General features: G+C 54.6%; 3 protein-coding genes and 1 long non-coding RNA gene across 10 annotated transcripts; 2 read left to right on the forward strand and 2 right to left on the reverse strand.

Annotated features, from left to right (window-relative positions):
* Positions 1,309-3,091, reverse strand: CST6 (cystatin E/M). Its single transcript, XM_003353767.2, has 3 exons — positions 2,712-3,091; positions 1,898-2,023; positions 1,309-1,521 (listed from the first exon to the last, which is right to left on the reverse strand). The coding sequence occupies exons 1-3, from the start codon at positions 2,949-2,951 to the stop codon at positions 1,438-1,440; spliced, it is 450 nt and encodes a 149-aa protein (XP_003353815.1). The 5' UTR covers positions 2,952-3,091; the 3' UTR covers positions 1,309-1,437.
* On the forward strand, positions 3,224-10,869 carry LOC106509306. Its single transcript, XR_001306720.2, has 3 exons — positions 3,224-3,424; positions 9,737-9,913; positions 10,551-10,869. It is a non-coding gene; the product is annotated as an uncharacterized LOC106509306 (long non-coding RNA).
* Positions 11,023-12,898, reverse strand: BANF1 (barrier to autointegration factor 1). 5 transcript variants are annotated; one of them, XM_005660673.3, is made up of 3 exons: positions 12,604-12,898; positions 11,770-11,908; positions 11,023-11,549 (listed from the first exon to the last, which is right to left on the reverse strand). In XM_005660673.3, the coding sequence occupies exons 2-3, from the start codon at positions 11,890-11,892 to the stop codon at positions 11,403-11,405; spliced, it is 270 nt and encodes an 89-aa protein (XP_005660730.1). In that variant the 5' UTR covers positions 11,893-11,908; positions 12,604-12,898; the 3' UTR covers positions 11,023-11,402. The 5 variants fall into 5 exon arrangements, with proteins under 5 accessions (XP_005660730.1, XP_003122561.1, XP_003122558.1 ...); XM_003122513.2 differs by lacking the exon at positions 12,604-12,898 and adding an exon at positions 12,270-12,431; XM_003122510.3 differs by lacking the exon at positions 12,604-12,898 and adding an exon at positions 12,020-12,412.
* EIF1AD (eukaryotic translation initiation factor 1A domain containing) lies at positions 12,454-17,697 on the forward strand. 3 transcript variants are annotated; one of them, XM_003353773.4, is made up of 6 exons: positions 12,454-13,280; positions 14,037-14,218; positions 14,315-14,423; positions 14,521-14,629; positions 14,801-14,851; positions 15,519-17,697. In XM_003353773.4, the coding sequence occupies exons 2-6, from the start codon at positions 14,132-14,134 to the stop codon at positions 15,661-15,663; spliced, it is 501 nt and encodes a 166-aa protein (XP_003353821.1). In that variant the 5' UTR covers positions 12,454-13,280; positions 14,037-14,131; the 3' UTR covers positions 15,664-17,697. The 3 variants fall into 3 exon arrangements, with proteins under 3 accessions (XP_003353821.1, XP_003353822.1, XP_005660731.1); XM_003353774.4 differs by having other exon boundaries at positions 12,764-13,280; positions 14,121-14,218; positions 15,519-17,689; XM_005660674.3 differs by having other exon boundaries at positions 13,156-13,280; positions 14,013-14,218; positions 15,519-17,689.

Here is an 18,232-nt window from a genome sequence, read left to right on the forward strand (position 1 = left end):
CGCTACCTGCAGTCTGGACCAGACTACCGGGAAGTGTCCAGGCCCCGGCCCAGGAGCAGCACCTCTCCTCCCCGGGGCCCAGGGGGTGGGCTGGCACTGGCCCGGGGATAGGCTGTGTGGAGGAGACGCCGTCCGGGGGTTAGAAACAGATTCCAGGGGAGGAGAGGCCACCTGGCAAACATCTCCGGGCCTTGTCTCACTCCACACCTCACACATTCAGTCAACAAGCATTTCCTGCTACTTAGCCCAGGCCGGCGGTGGGTAGAGGAGCCCCTCAGCAGCTGGGGCTATTCCTCACCAAGTCCTGACACTGGGCAGCGAGTCTGCCAGGCATGGGTGTTTGTGCCTCTGAGGGACAGCTCTGGATAGGGCATGTGGGCCCCTGGGGCTGTGTGCTCAGGCGTCTGTGTTAAATCCCCGATTGCCCCCCCAGGGGGCGGGGGGTGTTGCTTCTGTGTGCGTGTATGCTTCTTGGTTGCTAGGTTAAGTGTGTGTGTGTGTGTGTGTTTCTGGATATATGCGTGGTGTCTGGGAGCAATCTAAGTGTGTGTGGTGGGTTTGTGTGTCTGTGTCGTGTGTATGCCGTCTGGTGTCTTGAGAAGTTTTGAGTGTGTGTGTGGTAAGTGTTCATTCCAGACACACATTCAGATGCGCAAAAAATGTTCCAACTTTATTTTCTTGAAATGACGTGAAATTGCATCTGTCCTCTCATCCCGCCTACCGACAGTGGATTTGACCTTGACCCTTTAGCTTGCCCTGCCAGCCCCTTCTAGGGCTCTTGCTCAGCGCAAAGCACTGGGGAGTCCTCCTGGCCTGTGGTCTACCGCGTGTACTTGACAGCCACTGTCCCAGCGCCTATGCTCTCTCCCCTGGCAGGGGCTCTGCCATCTCTGGGCCACATGCTGGGACAAGAACCTCGCAGGCTGAGAGCTCGGGGTCTGGGGCCAGCTAACCCCGCATGTGCCCCTGAGTCGTCCTGGCAGCTGAGAGGGAGCTGGACTCAGGCCCCCGTCTTCACGAGCTGCGGTCCCTTTCCAGCCTTGGGCCAGCATCCCCCTCTTGTGACTTTGCCTCCCACCCTAAACCCTGAGAATACTGGGAGCCTCTGGAGGTCTATTCCTCCACGTCTGTGATGCTGGGGTGTCCAGGGGACTCCAAATTTGGGACCTGAACTTTGCACCTTTAGCACTGTCTGGGCTGAAAGAGCAGAAGCTCAGCAGGGGGCGGTATGGGCACCAGTCTGCGGAAGGGGGTGTCAGGAGCGACAAGAGGGAGAGGGAGGAGGAGGGAGGCACTCAGGACAGACCCTTGCAAGAAGCAGTGCTAGCAGTTTATTGCCACAGATATCACAGGGATCTGAAGTGCCCTCCACAGATGCACCCACTCCTGCCCAGACCCACCCGCTCTCCCCCTCCACCCCTTGCCCACAGGGGTCGGCTACAGGGACACACAGTCCTGCTTTAGAAGTTGGGAGGAGTTCTGCCAGGGAACCACAAGGATCTCAAAGTCACAGCGCAGCTTCTGCAGATGGAACATGAGGAACGAGACGTGAGTGCAGGCCCAGGCCCTCTGCCTCCCAACAGTCCGCCCTGTACCTGCGACACTCCGCGACACCAGAAAGGCAGTCACTGGCCGAAGGGACATGGAGCTAGATGGCCAGGTCCAGATCCCAGATCTTACCAGCCCACCCCCTCACTCCAGGGGAAGCCCCAGTCTCCTGTCTGCATCCTCTCCCTGCCCGGGGGCGGCAGGGGGTGGGGGGGGCTGAGTCATTTGGGAGGCGGAACCGGTTCGGCCAGACATCAGCCGGGCCAGCCTGACCAGTTCAGCCTGGACAACCCGAGGGGGCTGGCTGCCGGCTGACCAGGCCAACCTGGCCTGTGGGCAGGGCTGTTACCTCCTGCTGTGCTCCCACAGCCAGAGGGCAGGTGGCAAGGTCTATGCGGTCTCCAGCCACGGCATTCTTCCGGCAGGCTGTGCTCCCCATCTCCAAGGTCAGGTAGTACTTGATGCCAGCCACCAGCTGGGACAGAGGTTGGCGCAGGTCAGGGGTGCTGGGAGCCCTCCCCTCTCCAAATCCTCCAATCTCCCATGACCCTCTGGGATGTAGCCGGCACTCTAGCCGGGTTTCAGACCCGGCATGGGGCAATGGGGGGATAGGGAGGGGTGTTCTGGGGGGAATCCCTGGGGAGAAGGGCAGAGGCTGGGCCATGCAGGAGGCTGAGACCCAAGTTCACACAGCTGCCCCATCTCCCTCACCCCCACCCCCACCTGCCCAGGGCGCAGGGACTAGTGTGAGGCTGGTGAGGTAGCCGTGGGAATTCAAGGTTGGATCTTATCTGACATTTAGATATTCCATTGTGAATCTGGGGCATTCACTGGATTTTGAAAAATATATTGTATTAAAATGCCATCCTGGGAATTCCCGCTGTGGCACAGGGGGTAAGGATCTGGCATTGTCTCTGCAGCAGCTCGGGTTGCGGCTGAGGCGCAGGTTGGGATCCTCGGCCACTGTGCAGTGGGTTAAGGACCTGGCATCACACAGCTGTGGCTGGGTCGCAGCTGCTGCTAGGGTTCAACCCCTGACCCAGGAACTTCCTTGCCACAGGTACAGCCAAAGAAATTTAAAAAAAAAAAAAAAATGCCACCTAGCAGGGAGCCTCCCTCGCCTCACTGGCAGCCCAGCGCCCCTGCCCCGCCCCGCCCGGCACCTGGCTCTGCGCCCGGAGGATGGTGGTGTCGCGGAAGTAGTAGAGGCTGTTGCTGCCCATGTTGTAGTTGGCCACCGCCACCTGCGCCGCGTGCTGCACCTGCGGGTCGCTGGGCGACAGGTCCTGCGGCTCTCCCACCCTGCGCTCCCCGGGCCGGCCCCGGGCGTCGCGGGGCAGCGCCAGCAGGCAGAACGCGAGCAGGGCCAGGCCCATTGAGAGCGGGAGGCTGTGGCGCGCCATGGTCACCGGTGTCGGGCCGCGGTGCGCGCCGCTTTTACCGGCTCCGCTGGCCCCGCCCGGCCCCGCCCGCTGCCCGCCGCGCGCCCCCGCGGGCCGGGGAGGGATCGCCGGGCCTGGGCGGTCCTGTGGGGGAGGCCGCCTTCCCGGTGCCAGGGGGGACAACTGACAGGACCCAGCACATCTGTGTGTCACGATACACCCCGATGCTGCCTGCCCTCCAGGGCACGCCTCTGGTGAGGGAAACGACAGCGCCAGCCCCGCCCCGCAACAAGTGCCACCGCTGGGACAGTTCACAGAGACCCATCCAGTATGAAATACCAACAACAGCTACCCAGCAAGCTCTGAACTCTCTCACCGTGCAACTTTGGAGAAGTTATTTAACACCCACTACCTCAGTTTCCCCCTCTGCGAAATGGGTAGCTGTAAGGCTTCAAGACGTGCAGAGGGTGGGCAAGGTGCTATATAAACAGCAGGTAAGTAGGAGATGCTACCGCGCTGAGCCTGGGGCTCTTTCATCCTCACCACCAGCGGGATGTGGGAATCCTCACGACAGCAGGTAAACAGGACGCAGCGGGAACAATGACTTGTGTGTAAGGACATCACCTGGTAAATCGTAAATGGTGACACTGGCTTTTGAGCCCTGGCAGTCTAACGCAAATCGGAGCGCTCAAGCCAGACTGAGCCCAAAGGATGAGAACTGGCCAGAAGGAGGGGTGTGGGTGGTCCCACCTCCACCACTTACTGCCGGGGGCAAAGCCCCTCGACCTCCGTGACCCTCAATGTCCTCACCTGAAACAAGGTCACCTTTAGGATTATGCTGACAGTAATGGCCAGAGGCTGGGTCACCCACAGGTAAACTGGGCGTGTGCTGGGGGTACCAGCCAAATAGGGCTATGATTTTTTTTTTTTAAATAATCTGGTAACATAAAAAACAACACTGAAGTAGTCAACATGGGAAAAGTCTGGCTTTTTTTTTTTTTTCCGGCCGTGCCCACAGCATGTGAAAATTCCTGTACCAGAGATTGAACCCACATCACAGTGGTGACCAGAACCACAGCAGTGGCAATGCTAGAAGCTTAACCAGCTGCACCCCCAGGGAACTCCTGGGAAAGTTCTGGCTGTTTTGGAATCATTTCCTTTTTTTTTTGTGGGGGTGGGGGGGAGCCCACGGCATAGGGAAGTTCCCGGGCTAGGAGTTAAATCAGAGCTGCAGCTGCCAGCCTACGCCACAGCCACAGCCACGCCAGATCCAATCCGAGTTGCATCTGCGATCTACACCTCCTTAACCCACTGAGTGAGGCCAGGGATGGTTCCTGCATCCTCACGGATACTAGTGGAGTTCTTAACCCATTGAGCCACAAATGGGAACTCCTGGAATTCTTTAGAATTAGTATTTTAGAATTCAGGGGAGTTTGTACTTTTGATTACCTGCTGCCAGGGGGAGGTGGGGCTTTTTCACTTGGGACACTAAGATCTTGTCCCTGCCTTAGGGCCTCCAGGGAGCTTACCTGGGACTTGGGAGAGGTGTGGCTTTCAGTACCCAACAAGTGTTGGTGCTTAATTAAGTGGTAGCTATTATTGTGACGGATATTATGAGTAAGCATCCAGCATCCCCCCCTCCCCCGCCACCCCCAATCTCGGCCTCTCAGACTCCCAGGGCGGGAAAGGCAGGGATTTCTCCCTGGGAGACAGGATCAGAGAGTGTTCACTGCCCAGTCTGGCTGCTACCCCACCCCCTCAGCCCAGCTGTGAAAAACAAGCTTGGGATGCCAAGAACAGTCACAAGTTTGTTGCGGGCTCAGGTGTCTGCCTTAAAGGGACAGACCGGTTTGTGGGAGAGCAGGTAAGAGCTTGGCTTGATGCGGAGGCCAAGGCCAGGCAGGAACCCAACCTGAGAGAACTTGGGAGAACCTGGGAGTGGGGGCTTAAGAGGCCCAGGACCACTACACAGCGGGGAGATGGGAGAGACAGCCTCGAGCAGCCAGGAGCCGCCTCTGGTTCTCCAGAGGCGGCGGCTCCATCACCTGGAAGGCAGCCATGGCCACATTTATTCTCCAACAGCCAAGGCCTCTGACTCACCAAGGGCCAGTGGGTCCCCAGCTCACTTGTCCCTGGCCTACCTGTCATTCCTTTGCACTGACACCAATAGATCTTTTGCATCCAACCTCATAATTTCCAAAGACTTTTCACCCACTTGTCTGTTCTCACAGGCACCCTGAGGTAGTAAGCATCGTTCTCATTTTGCAGATGAAGAGAGTTAATCAGAGAGGTCAGGACACTTGTCTAAGGTCACACAGCTAGAAGCGGCATCTTAGACAAGAGGGATGGGGAAGAGAAATGAACAATTATCAGGCTCCTGATATGTGCCAGGCCTTGCACCAGGGACTCAACATATGTTCCCTCATCCTCGTAACAGCTCGGCAGAAGCAGTGATTATTACTCCTTTAACTTTCTTTTTTACTGAAGTGTAGTTGATTTACAATGTTGTGTTAGGAGTTCCTGCTGTGGCACAGTGGGTGAAGAATCTGACTGCAGCCACTTGGGTTGCTTGGTTGGAGGCACGGGTTTGATCCCCGGGCCAGCATAGTGGGTTAAAGGAACATCTGTGCAGCGGTGGCTCAGATTCAATCCCTAGCCCAGGAATCCCACACCAGGCAGGGGTAACCATAACATTTTTTTTTTAAAAAAGCTTTCTTATACAATGTTAATTTCTGCTGTACAGCAAAATGACTCAGAGATATATATTCTTTTCGGTTACGGTTTATCACAGAATACGGAATATAGTTCCCCGTGCTGTACAGTACGGATGTTTCTCCATCCTGTATATATATGATGGCTCACCTCTGCTAGTCCCACACTCCCAGCCCTTCCCTCCCTGCGCCTCCTCCCCTTGGCAACCACAAGTCTGCTCTCCGAGTCTGTTTTTGTTTCACAGATAGGTGGATTTTTGTCATATTTTAGATTCCACATATAGGTGATGTCACATGCTATTTGTCCTTCTCTTTCTGACTTGCTTCTATCACCTCCGCCTGAGGGAGAGGGGAGGGCAGAGTCTGTGGGTGAGGCAGCGAAGGGCCCATGACAGAAAGCAGAGCAGCCAGCATGTCTCACAGGGCTTTGCTGGGTGGGCCCCGGGGCCAGAGCCATGGGCGGCGAGACCAGGAGGAAATGAGAGGTCAAAGGGGAAGGGTCAGTGGTGGAGCCTGGGGTGGCCCCCACATCCAGCATCCTGGTGTGTGAGTTCTGCAAGGCTCCTCAGGGAGACGAGGTCTGCTGTGCAGCGGGAGGCTCCCTGGGGCTGGGGGCGGCCTGGGAGCGTTTTCCCAGAGCTTGGTCTCATCTGGAAAAGTCTTCGCCTGGACTCCATCCTTAGTCTGGACCACTCTGGCTTCCAGGAGGCCTGGGCCAGCTGTGGCCGCCCCCACTGGCCATGGGGCATGGCTTTCAGTTTTGCTGTGGCCCAGACATCCCAACTCAGGTTCCCCCCCCCATCTTGCCCCTGGCCAGTGGGTCTCGCTGACCAGGGTGGGCCCCGTCTGATACCCCTTCCCCGTGGGAATGTCACCCAGGGCCTTCCTCTGCTCCCAGAACCCTATTCCTTGAAACTTAAGCTGGGCCACAGCTATTCCCAGGGCTCTCCTCCCCTTTCCCTGTGGGACTACGTCCTGGAAAGGGAACTGAGGGAAGGACAGCTGAGACCCAGTCATGATTAAAGCTGCCTTCGGGGATGAGCGCTCCCAAGTGCCAGGGGGTTCACGGTCATGAGCTGCTTGAATCTTCACAACCCTGCACCAGCTGAGAGAGGAAGAGACTAAGGCTCAGAGAAGCGCAGCAACTGGCTCCAGGTCACACAGCAAGGGGAGTTCCCAAGGGGCTCCATGGATTAAGGATCTGGTGGTGTCACTGCTTCGGGGAGGGCTCAGTCTGGGGCCTGGGACCTTGCATGATGGGAGTGAAGCCAGAAAGGAAAAAAAAAAAAAAAAGTCTACAATTCAGGTCACACAGTGAGGAAAGAAGGAACTGAAGGGCAGATCTGGGCCTGGCGGGCTCTGTCGCACTATCATCCGTCAAGGGCAGAAGTGACAGGAGAGGGAGCGCTAGGTCCCTGCAAGGAGGAGACAACGGGGAGGGGCTGCGGCCAAGAGCAAGTGCATGAAATGGGAGCTTTTCACAGCTTTGGGGCCTCAGCTGGGGCGGGCCGCAAGGTGAGGCTTGGGTCCTGTCACCTTCCCCTCCTTCCTTCCTGGGGCGGCAGCACCCCGAAGTGCGTGGGGTGGGCTGGCCCCAAGCCTTGGGGGTCAAGCTCCAGCTGGGAGAGCCAGGAAGGGGAACCCTGGGTCCAAATTTGCTGACTTCCAGGCCCACCCAGGCCAGGCGCGTCCCACAGGCCAGTGTGGCTGACACTAGATAAGCTGCCTCCTGTCCCCCCCACCCAGGGTGGCTTTCTCCCTTTGTCCTGCTGGGGACGGGGCTGGGTCTCTGAGAAGTTGCAAGTTACGTTCTAGACACCCTTTGTCTCCTGCTGCTCCAGGACTGATGCAGGAAGTGGGGTGGGATGCGCTGAGGCGGCCAGATCAAGGGTTCGGGGCCCACCTGAGCCCGAGGGAGAGGTGGGAGGGCAGGCTTCCGTCTCTTCAGTCACAGAGCCTGTGGGTGAGGCAGGGAAGAGCCCAAGACAGAAAGCAGAGCAGGCAGCTCGTCCCACAGGGCTCTGCCAGGCAGGCCCGGGGCCAGAGCCACAGGCGGGCGGCAGAGCCAGGCCAGGCAGGAGTCACGGGAGGGCGTCGTGGAGGAGGGGGAGTCTCCATTACCTCACAGAGCGCCAGCAACAATCCTGCAGTGCCAGGGCCAAGGGGGGAGGCTGAGGGGGCCCTGCCCAGCCCCCGACCAAGCACTTCGGGCCTGTGTGACGGCATCACAGCACCAGGGTCAAGGCTGAAGGGACTCCAAGGTGACTCCGGACCCACCCAGAATAACATCAGAAACAGCATGGCCTGCAACTTGAGGGACAGCCCGTATTACCACTTCGGTCTGGCCTTCACACGGCCACCTTCCAGGAAGCGGCCTGTAACACAAGCTGGGCCCAGCGCTGGCCACCTGGCGACCTTTGGTGGGGAGGCCCCTTAGCCTTCCCAGGCCCAGGTTTGCATTGAAGCTTCATCGCTAATAACCATCCTTTCTCTTAAAAAAAATCTTGTGGCCACACCCATACCATATGGAAGTCCCCAGGCCAGGGATCCAATCTGAACCGCAGCTGAGACCTATGCCACGGCTGTGGCAATGCCAGATCCTTAACCTGCTGTGCCACAGTGGGAACTCCCTGTCCTGCTTTCTGACTAATCATCTAATTGTTCTACCCTCTTTTTGGTCACTCTTTTCTACTACTCTGATGTAGCTCGTATATAAAAAAGCACACAGAACCTATCTATCTGTTCAGCTTAACCAATAAATGGAGTCAATGCCTACATCAGCACCAGGCCAGGTCAAGAAATGTGAACTGCCACTCCCAGCCCCAAGTGCTCCCAGGCATCACACCTGCATTCACCCCCCGACCCCACCCCCGCCAAAGGCAATCGCCCCCGACTTTTTTTTTTCGGTCAGCTTTTTTAGTAAGCCTTTCATTTTTTTTCTTCTTCTAGTTTTACCACCTAGGTAGTGACCCCTAAGCAAGAACTGACTCCGTGAACGGGATCACACCATTTGAAGCTTCCTTTCGTCAGCTCAGTGTCACCTGCGGTTCACCTGGTGTACTGTCTCCTGGTCCTTTTCACTGGCAATGGCAGCCATTAGAGCTACCGTGCCAGCTGGGGGCTCTTATAAACAGACCTGCTGGGAACGCTGGCTCTGGTGCAGGTGTGCAGTGTCTGTCACAGCCCCAGGAGCGGAACTGCTGGCTCACAGGGTGGGTCTCCAGTTTTACTGGGAGACGCCCAACTGTTCATACCAATCCACACTCCCACCAACTGCTTATCAGGTCCTGTTGCTCCATTTCATCAGAGTACGTGGAAGTCGGTATTGTCTGACTTCCACGTACTCTGCCAATCCCCCAAGCATATAAAAGCACCTTGTTTGCTCTTCTGGGTGACCGAGCACCTTCTGACAGGTGACAAATCTTATTCACCATTTGGGTATTGCTCTGTGGTTCCCCCTCAGATCTTTTGCCCATTTCCCTATTGTATCATTTGTTTTGTTTTAAAATGTTTGTTGACGGCACCCATGGCATGCAGAAGTTTCCAGGCCTCGGATCAAGCCTGCACCACAGCAGGGACCTGAGCTGCTGCAGTGACAACACCAGACCCTCAACCCACTGCACCACAGGGAAATCCCTGCACTCTATAAAGGTACCTTGAGGAGTTCCCGTCGTGGTGCAGTGGTTCATGAATCCGACTGGGAACCATGAGGTTGTGGGTTTGGTCCCTGCCCTTGCTCAGTGGGTTAACGATCTGGCATTGCCGTGAGCTGTGGTGTAGGTTGCAGACGCGGCTCAGATCCCGCATTGCTGTGGCTCTGGTGTAGGCCGGTGGCTACAGCTCTGATTCGACCCCTAGCCTGGGAACCTCCATATGCCACAGGAGCGGCCCAAGAAACAGCAAAAAGACAAAAAAATAAATAAATAAATAAATAATAAAAAATAAAGGTACCTTGAGGGAACTTTAGATGAGCAGTTTCTCTATAATAGAGCTAAATTCACCAACTTTTTGAAATCTTTCCCTACCCTGAAACCATGGAAATCTCACATTACCTCAATTTCTGTATTTATCACCTGTCATTTCTCTCTTCACTAGACTGTAAAGCTGAGAAAAATTCTGTAAGCAAGTAGTTCCTCAAAGATGCCAGCACTGCATCTGATCCTTACGACCTCATCTCCAGGTGGGAAAACTGAGTCTCGGAAAGGCCAGGACTCTCAGTGTTCATGAGTTTTTACACTACGTTCTGAAGACCACTCTGGCTGCTTCCTAGAGGTAAATCCACACAGGTTTCTCAGCCTCTCTGAGCCTCTAGTTTCCCTGCCAGTGAAAGAGAAATAACTGTTTGTTATTTTAAAAGGAAAAAAATCTGCAGGAGTTCCTGTTGTGGCTCAGTAGGTTAAGGATCCAACACTACAAGCTGCAGTGTAGGTCACAGATGTGGCTTGGAACCAATGTTGCAGTGGCTGTGGTGTAGGCTGGCTATAGCTTTGATTCGACTCCTGGCCTGGGAACTTTCATATGCCACAAGCGTGGCGTTAAAAAAAAAAAAAAAAATCTGCAAAGATCTTAGCTGTAGACCCCGTTCACCTTAAACAATCAACAACTAACAGGTCAGAGTTCCCACTGTGACTCAGCGGTAACAAACCCAACTGGTAGCCATGAGGCTGTGGGTTCAGTCCCTGGCTTCACTCAGTGGGTTAAGGATCCTGCGTTACCATGAGCTGTTGTGTAGACTGGCAGCTGTAGCTCGGATTCAACTACTAGCCTGGGAATGTCCATATGCCATGGGTGTGGCCCTAAAAGACAGAAACAAAAAAACACAGAACAGGACAAATATGCACCAAATAGAAGCCTAACTCACATTACCTGAATTTCTGTATTTATCACCTGTCACTTCTCTCTTCACTAGACTGTAAAGCTGAGAAAAATTCACCCACCCACACCCCCGCTGCTCCCGCCTAAGCCTAAGAGAACAGGGCAGATTGCAAAAACCCTGTCCACTCCTACCGGAGGCCAGGAGAGCACATGACGATTATCAGGTAAACCCTCGCCCACATCTGGTCCACCCTTTTCCTGGCAGCGCTGACTCCAACTGTCTTCCACCAGGTGCTGCCTAGCCCAGCTGACCACGCTGACATCTGGAACACCCCAGCCCACCTGGACCCCAGGAAGGGATCAACCCACACCCTCTCCCACATCACTAAGGGATTGAGACACTCCGAGGCACCTGGCCCAAGGCCCACGTGGCCAGGATGGCTGCCCTCTGGAGCCAGAAGCTGCCGGTTTCGACGTGCACTGATAAGGAGTGTGGCAAACCTGGCCGGGCCCTGGGGAACAGGGAGCTCCCAGCCCACCTGCTTTCCATGGACAGAGCCCAGGCATGAAGGCCACTGACTTTATTGATTTAGAAAACTTTACAAGGACAGGAACTGTTCTGCCAAAAAGAGGGCCAAACATGGCATAAAACAGATCAGAAGTGAGGGTAGGGGTAAGGGCCAGGACCAGGAATTCACTCAGAAAAGCTGGTAATTGCTGACATGAAACTGGCAAGGAAAGGAGAAGGGAGATGCATGCAAGTGTGAGAATTCCAAAAAAGGTGACATGGTGAGGGGAGAGAACTCCCAAAAGATGCTGGAGTACGTTGGAAGTGCACACAACAGCAATCTTTTCCTTTGTAGAGGATGGGGGAGGAGTCCTGGCTTGGCTGCAAACTCTGGAGACTCAATGCTGGGGCTTGGGGTCGGGGGCTCCCCGGAGGGCATCACAAGAAGGCATCACACCACTCCCGGAGGCACCCGAAGCAGTCCCGCGACTGCTTGGCATTGGCGCCACACGTGTCCTTCAGCCATTCCCGGAAGAGGTCTTCATCTTTCTTGAGCACCAGAAACTGGCCAAGGACCACATAGGCCTGCAAGACAGGCAGAGGGAAGGGCATGCTGCTAGGTGCTCTGCGGACCAGGAACGAGGCCCTCAGCCTAGGAAGCAGGGCCGGCTCTGGCTAGCCCTGCAGAATACATGCCACTGCCCACCCCCAACGGGTCCACTCACTCTCCTCCCGCCCCAACTGCCAGGAAAGAGCCCAGCAGGCCATCCTCAGCCCTCCCCAGCTGCACGCAGCCACCCCACACCTTGTCAAAGCCCCTTTCCTCCAGCTTCTTGCCCAGTACGTCACCAATCCCGGCCAGGCTTCCCACTGGCTTTTCCCCCATGGGCTCTGCCACGAAATCTCGGTGCTTTTGGGAAGTTGTCATCTTGATCAAGCTTAACCTGAGAATCCCAAGAAAAGGCAGGTTAGGGCTGAAAACCCGGGAACTCCTGAGGGCCCACTACCAATCTCACAGTTAAGAGGACGCTCGACCAGTCATCGCAGAAGCTTACTCGCTTCTCCCCCCACTTCACGGACGAAAAAAGCGAAGCCTAAGGAGTCTTTTCCTCACTATTCAAAAGAGAAATCTCTTCCACTCCTTGCAGGAGCTGGTTTCGGTACCACCCCAGAGGCAACACTATCTTGCTCTAACAGGTGGCGCACGCAGAGCAGAGTCAAGATTCCAAGAGTCTGTCAGGACCCAGGGCTCGCCCTGAAATTGTCACTCCTCGGTGACCTTGGCTGGGCCCAAGTGGCACTGACCCTGCCTGCAACGGCTACCTGGCCCGTAAAGCAAATGAAGGACTCTGTCCCACCCGGCCCGCCAGCTAATCACAAAGCAGAAGCGAAGCGGCTTCTCCAGCCCGGCGGGCTGCACGCCAGGGCTCCCGCCGCGCCCCACGCCGCCGGCCCCGCCCCCAGCGCGCCGCGCCCCGCCCCCTCCCCGCGCCTCTGCGCTCGCGCGCCGCGCCCCGGCCGATCCCTCTCCGAGGGCGCATCCTCTGGCCCGCCGCAGTGCTTGAGGCGCCTTTCCCCTTCTCTTCCCCGCGCCTCCGCCAGTCTCCAGCTTGGGCCCTGCACCGCGGCTCGCACTCACCCGCAGCTCCGGTTCCCGTAACGGCCTCTCCCGCCACCCGGCCGCTCCTGCGGATGCCTCGACCCGCTAGAACTTTCGCCCCACTTCCGCTTCCGGGTCGCCTCAAGAGCCGCCTTAAAAAAAAACCCAAAATTACATTGGGCACCTCTAGCCGCGTGAAGTCATAGAGTTGAGATTGGGCCGGGGTTGAGGGGGCGGCGCGCCAGCGTGCGTTTAGGAGGCGCTCCTTTCCGGTTGCTTTGCGGGAAGCCGGGCAGCTTTCTGTGGTCTCACTGCTCGGGAAATATTTCCGGTCTGAGGGAGCAGAGGCCTGGGAGGAGAAAACTTTATTTCTCGGCGGCGCGACATTTGGAACTTAAGGATTAAACGTGGCCTACTTGGTGGTGGGAAGAATTAGAGGAGCGGACAAGGAGGGAGGTGTGGCTGGGAGGCTTCCGAGAGAGCGCCGGAAGTAAGGGGTTTCCTCGGGCCGGCGCGTGCTGTCTTCCTCGCCGTCCGGCTTGTAAGAGACTTGAGTCCAAGGGGTCTTCACCGGCGCGACCGCCGGCAAGTCCATTTTCTGTGCGCTCGTTGACTCAGCTACAAAGCGAGTCGTTGACGAGACGTGTTCAGCGTCCAGCCTGGAGAACGGGGTCGTTCCGCTTCAGGCATCGCCCGTGGGATCCGAGGGCCAGAGAGTAAGTTTGGGTTTCTCTCACTGAGCGTCTTTCCTTCGGGGTAGGAAGGGAGGAGGGCAGGCAGGGGACGGCAACTAGAGATGACACTTCGGCGTTTCCTTTGGAAACCGGCCGTCTTCTGTGTGCGCATCAGTCCTCGTCTTCTCAGTACCCAAATCATAAACAGCAGATGCCAAAGACCATGTCGGCCGGCCCTGACCTTAGTTAACTTGTTCCTAACTTGAATTCTTCTCCCTGGTCCATGTCTGTGGTATGTTGAGAGATTGAGCATCTGTTTGTGTGGCTGTGCTACGCTTGGGATGTACAGGCATACCGAAGAAGAGTTTATGTGATTCTTTCTCCCCCTGGTTGCCAGAATGACTTGTTTTCCTGAAACCCGTGTTTAGTTTTTACCGTTGTATTTTTAAATTTGTTTATTTGTTTTGGCCGTGCCTGCAGCACATGGAAGTTCCCGGCTCAGAGATTGATTCTGTGCCACAGCAGCAACCTGAGCCCCTGCAGTGAGAATGCCAGATCCTTAACCTGCTATGCCACAGGAGAACTCTTGTCACACGAGTTGTTTTTACGTGCTTTACAGTGCTAAGTGCTTTGCTTATGCTCATTCTTAGAGCAGTGCTCTAAGTTAGCTATTGTTTTTCTCTGAAGTCTAGAGAAATTGAACAGTCATGAAATACCCAAGGTGGGATTTGAATGCAAGTAGTTCTCCTTAACCTGACACTGTGTCCTCCCCAGTAAAAGGTCCCTCCCCATCTTTAGAATAGTCCTTCTGAGACTGCCATCCAAGAAACTCAGGGAGAGGAGCTGACAGTCTCTGCATCCCTCACCCCCACCCTGGGACAGGACCCAACAACATGTCTCAGGCCACCAAGAGGAAGCACGTGGTGAAGGAGGTGCTGGGGGAGCACATGGTGCCCTCCGACCGGCAGCAGATCGTCAGGGTGAGTGGCACTGGGGTGGGGACAGGGTGACTGTAGCTCAGCAAGGGTTGCAGCTGGCTGATAATGCTGACTGGTACTTGGTCTCTTCTGGACCAGGTGCTCAGGACCCCAGGGAACAATCTGCATGAGGTGGAGACAGCCCAGGGGCAGCACTTCCTGGTGAGCATGCCCTCCAAATACCGCAAGAACATCTGGATCAAGAGAGGTGAGAGAGGCAGCCCTTTAGGAGACCAATTCTGATAGCCTTGGCTTCCCTCTCTGCCAGCAGGGCTGACTTCCCTTTTCCTTTTCTCTGTCTGTAGGGGACTTTCTCATTGTTGACCCTATTGAAGAGGGAGAGAAAGTGAAGGCCGAGATCTCCTTTGTGCTCTGCAGAAATCATGTGCGCGCTCTACAGAAGGAAGGGCTCTGGTAGGGTGAGCCCCTTGGTCACTGGCTGCATGGCTTCTGAGGGACCGACTTCCTAGCACTGGAATTGGGGGGAGGGGAGGTCCCAGTGTCCCAGGCTGGATCAGCTGGAAATAGCTTTTTTGCCCAGAGGTTTCTCTGTCCTTTCTGACCTTGGCTCTTCTCTTGGCACAGGCCACAGGCCTTCTCCGAAGTGGCTGAGAAACACGATGATAACAGTAACAGGTGAGGCACAAGTCTCAGAGCAGGAAGCCAGAAAATGGGGCTTCTGGCTGTGGTGCCCTGAGGGAAAATAGAGCCTTCCTCCCTTCCTATGCAGGGGCCGTGGCAAGCGCTTTTACATATGTGGTTATGCACATGGCTGGAAAGTCATGTCTTCTTCAAATCCTGGCTTTGTCAGTTCTGAGTAACTTTAAGCAGGTTAATCTCTTAAGCCTGATGTCATTGCCTGTAAAAATGGGAGCTTTGTAAGAATTACAGAGGCTGTTGGTTCTAAAAGTGCTTAGTATACTATCTGGTAAGCAACGTGGGTTCATTGAGTGTTAGTTGGAGTTGATATTATTAAAATTAGTAGCTCTAGGAGTTTCTTGGTGGTACAGGAGGTTAAGGATCCAGCGTTGTCACTCTAACGGCTTATGTTCCATTCCTGGCCCAGGAACGTCCAAATGCTGCAGATGCAGCCAAAGAATATGTGTATGTATGTATATTAGTAGCTCTAGAAACCTTTATTTAGGCTTGGGGGTGGAGAGGTAGTTATTAGCCTGTTTCGCTCTGATTCGCTCCCTGTTTGACTCATCAAGCCACATGGTCCTCCTTTTTGTGGCGCTCCTTGATAGAAGGTCTGGTTTTCCTAGAAGGCATTGGGCTAACTCTGTCCATTTCCCTCACGCAGACAGACTCAGCCAGAACTCCCAGCTGAGCCACGGTTGTCAGAAGACAAGTCCAGCTCTGAAGATGATTCTGACCTTTTTGTTAACACCAACCGCAGACAGTATCATGAGAGTGAGGAGGAGAGCGAAGAGGAGGAGGCAGCCTGAGACCCCGGACCCACTTCTCCTCTGGCTGAGACTCGCCCTTGGATCCTCTGAGCTTGGACATTCCCAGGGTGCTTTGCAGATCTTTCCCCCTGGATGGGGACAAGGCAGGGCCCCTCTCTGAACTGACCTTCTGACATGGGAGAATTAAACCCCTGGTGGGTGGTGACTTAAGCTGGTGTCAGAGTGGCTCTCTGGAGGGAGGAGGGACATGTGGGTAAAAACGGCCCCTTTGGGAGTTCTCTGATGGCCTAGCTGGTTAAGAATCGGACCTCACTTCTGTGGCCCAAATCACGGCTGTTGGGCGACTTTGATCCCTGGCCTGGGAACTTCAGCTTGTTGCGGGCAAAGCCGAAAAAACCCAAACTGCTCTTTGGTGGTAACCTCATGGGCAGGAATGGCTGGAATCTTTCCTAGGTTTCCTCCGCTCACTGGGCTCTTAGTAAGTGCCAGGCCTGCATGTGCTTAAGAACTGGGAGTGTCCCCTTCCCCCATTGCCTGCTTGCAGTTAATGGCAGTGTAGGCATTCAGGATCACAGTGGGACTTGGTGCCCACCTGCCTCCAAGAGACACTCAGGGAGAGTTTCACAGTGCCTCGCAAGCTGCTTTCCCCGGCTTTCTAGTCACATGATGCAGGAGTGCCCACTTCCCTGCTGCTGTGTACGTCTCCTGGTTGGTGGTTTCTTTGGCTACTCCAACCATCACTGCTCAGTCCCCTTGCAAACCACATCATCCCATTTCTCCTTGGAAGGTTTTTCCCTCTGACTGTACATTCTCTCTCCTCTTCGCTGGCATTGACCTTTTAGTCACTGCTCAGACATAGAGGTTTACCTCCTGGCTTGGAGTCTTCTACCCCTGCCTCTGATACTGTTTTCTGCATCCCATGGGTGGGCTGTTCCACACCATGGCCCCCTCGTTCCTTGATCTCCCCGTCACTAGTGCCCTTGTCTTCTATTCTAGGCCTGTTTCCTGTATCCCTGGTCACTCCGGACCCCTGACATTACTAGAAGTTGCAGTGCCATTTGAATCGAAACACCAGTGCCGGCGCCACCTCCTGGCTTTCTTGCTTACCCGCTCAGCTACTTCCTCTGCAGAAATTCTTTTTCGTCCTCCGGCCCTGCAACATTCTCACCATCATTCTCCTGTCTCCCCTCCTTGCGCAGCATCATTGCCCTGTGTCTGCACCCTGGACTCCCCCTCTCCCTCCATTACGCTCATTCGTAAAGCCTGCCCCTGGTCAGCCCAGTCACACACCTCTGTGCCTGAACCCAAGTAACTGTGAGGGAAGACCGCCGACCTGGCTCACTCGTTGGACCTTAAATTCATACTTGCAAACCACAGTGGCTGCTCAGCACTGCCCAGCAGGTCCAGCCTGGGATGTCTCACTTGAAGACTCTCTTGTTTGCCAGTTCCCCCTCCCCTTCTGGTTACTCACCGCAGCTCTTACTTCGTGAAGAAATAGTAGCCCTGGGAGGGAGTTACCGCCTCCCCATTACCAACCCTGCAAATGTGTCTTCCTGCCGTTTTCCTGCCCGGGCTTGCTCCAGTGGGACTTGGGCTTTCCCTCTTGTGCTTTGGAGCCTGTCCCTTCCTGTTTAAGGACGAATGTGAGTTTTAGGTTTTGCCATCCTCTCTACTGCATGTGTCAGCATCAAACACGCTGTAGACGCTCCCATCTGAAAAACAACCATGAAACCTGTCACTGATCCCACGTCCTCTGGCTACCACTTCATTTTCCTGCTTTTACACTTGCTTAGTGTAGTCTTAAATGTATACTCTGTGTGTGTGTGTAGGTGTACACACACATAATAGAAATATATGAATATGCATCTAAATGCAAAAAGCTAACCAGGTGAGTTAAAGATATGCGTGTGTGAGTATATTTTTAACTTGTCTGAAGTTTATGTATTATGGGAGATGGCTGACTTTTTTTCTTAAAGGGATAGCCGCTTGTCCCTGTACCATTTATTGGATGGTTCATTCTCACTGATTTAAAATGTCTTTTTAAAATAAATTCAGTGCCTGCATATTTCTGGATCTCTTTGGAATCTGGTCTGTTGATACATGTGCACATGCCATGTTTTATAGCATGATTGATACCTCATTCCCCCTCACCTTTGCCCCACCATACCTAAGAACTTTAGAGTGAACTTGTCAATTCTCGTCGAGACGTTCTCATGAGATTTCCATTGGCATCGTTTTAAATCTCATAGTTTGATTTGTAGAGAAGTGGTACTTAACAGTTTTGAATCTTCCCATCCAGAAATGAGTTATGTGTGTTCTTTTTAAAGATACTGTCTTCATTTGGGTCTTTCACCTTTCTAGTTCAATGTAGACTTAGGGAGTTTAGAGCTATTTGTCACAAATGGGCTCTTCTGAAATTACATGTCCAACTACCACTGGCACATAGGAAAGCCGTCCATCTGTGTGTGCTCACCTGTTTGCTCCAACTGAATTCTCACTAGTTCTAATAGTTCTTCAGTTGATCCTCTTGGCTTTCTGGATAGAATCAAATCATATCCTAGCAGTGGCAGTTTTATCCTGTCCTTTTCCTTGTGAATTATGGAGGCCA

This window comes from Sus scrofa, chromosome 2 (assembly GCF_000003025.6).
Source record: "Sus scrofa isolate TJ Tabasco breed Duroc chromosome 2, Sscrofa11.1, whole genome shotgun sequence".
NCBI lineage: Eukaryota > Metazoa > Chordata > Mammalia > Artiodactyla > Suidae > Sus > Sus scrofa.

What these genes read in the sequence shown, in the direction of transcription:
- CST6 (XM_003353767.2), bottom strand. Translation starts at nt 2,951, where the DNA reads ATGGCGCGCCACAGCCTCCCGCTCTCAATGGGCCTGGCCCTGCTCGCG. An exon ending in TCCTCCGGGCGCAGAGCCAG is followed by an intron (nt 2,024 to 2,711) that starts GTGCCGGGCGGG and finishes CCTCTGTCCCAG; the next exon opens with CTGGTGGCTGGCATCAAGTA. An exon ending in CTGTGGGAGCACAGCAGGAG is followed by an intron (nt 1,522 to 1,897) that starts GTAACAGCCCTG and finishes TTCCATCTGCAG; the next exon opens with AAGCTGCGCTGTGACTTTGA.
- BANF1 (XM_005660673.3), bottom strand. Translation starts at nt 11,892, where the DNA reads ATGACAACTTCCCAAAAGCACCGAGATTTCGTGGCAGAGCCCATGGGG. An exon ending in AGGAAAGGGGCTTTGACAAG is followed by an intron (nt 11,550 to 11,769) that starts GTGTGGGGTGGC and finishes CCTGTCTTGCAG; the next exon opens with GCCTATGTGGTCCTTGGCCA.
- EIF1AD (XM_003353773.4), top strand. Translation starts at nt 14,132, where the DNA reads ATGTCTCAGGCCACCAAGAGGAAGCACGTGGTGAAGGAGGTGCTGGGG. An exon ending in ACCGGCAGCAGATCGTCAGG is followed by an intron (nt 14,219 to 14,314) that starts GTGAGTGGCACT and finishes CTTCTGGACCAG; the next exon opens with GTGCTCAGGACCCCAGGGAA. An exon ending in GAACATCTGGATCAAGAGAG is followed by an intron (nt 14,424 to 14,520) that starts GTGAGAGAGGCA and finishes CTCTGTCTGTAG; the next exon opens with GGGACTTTCTCATTGTTGAC.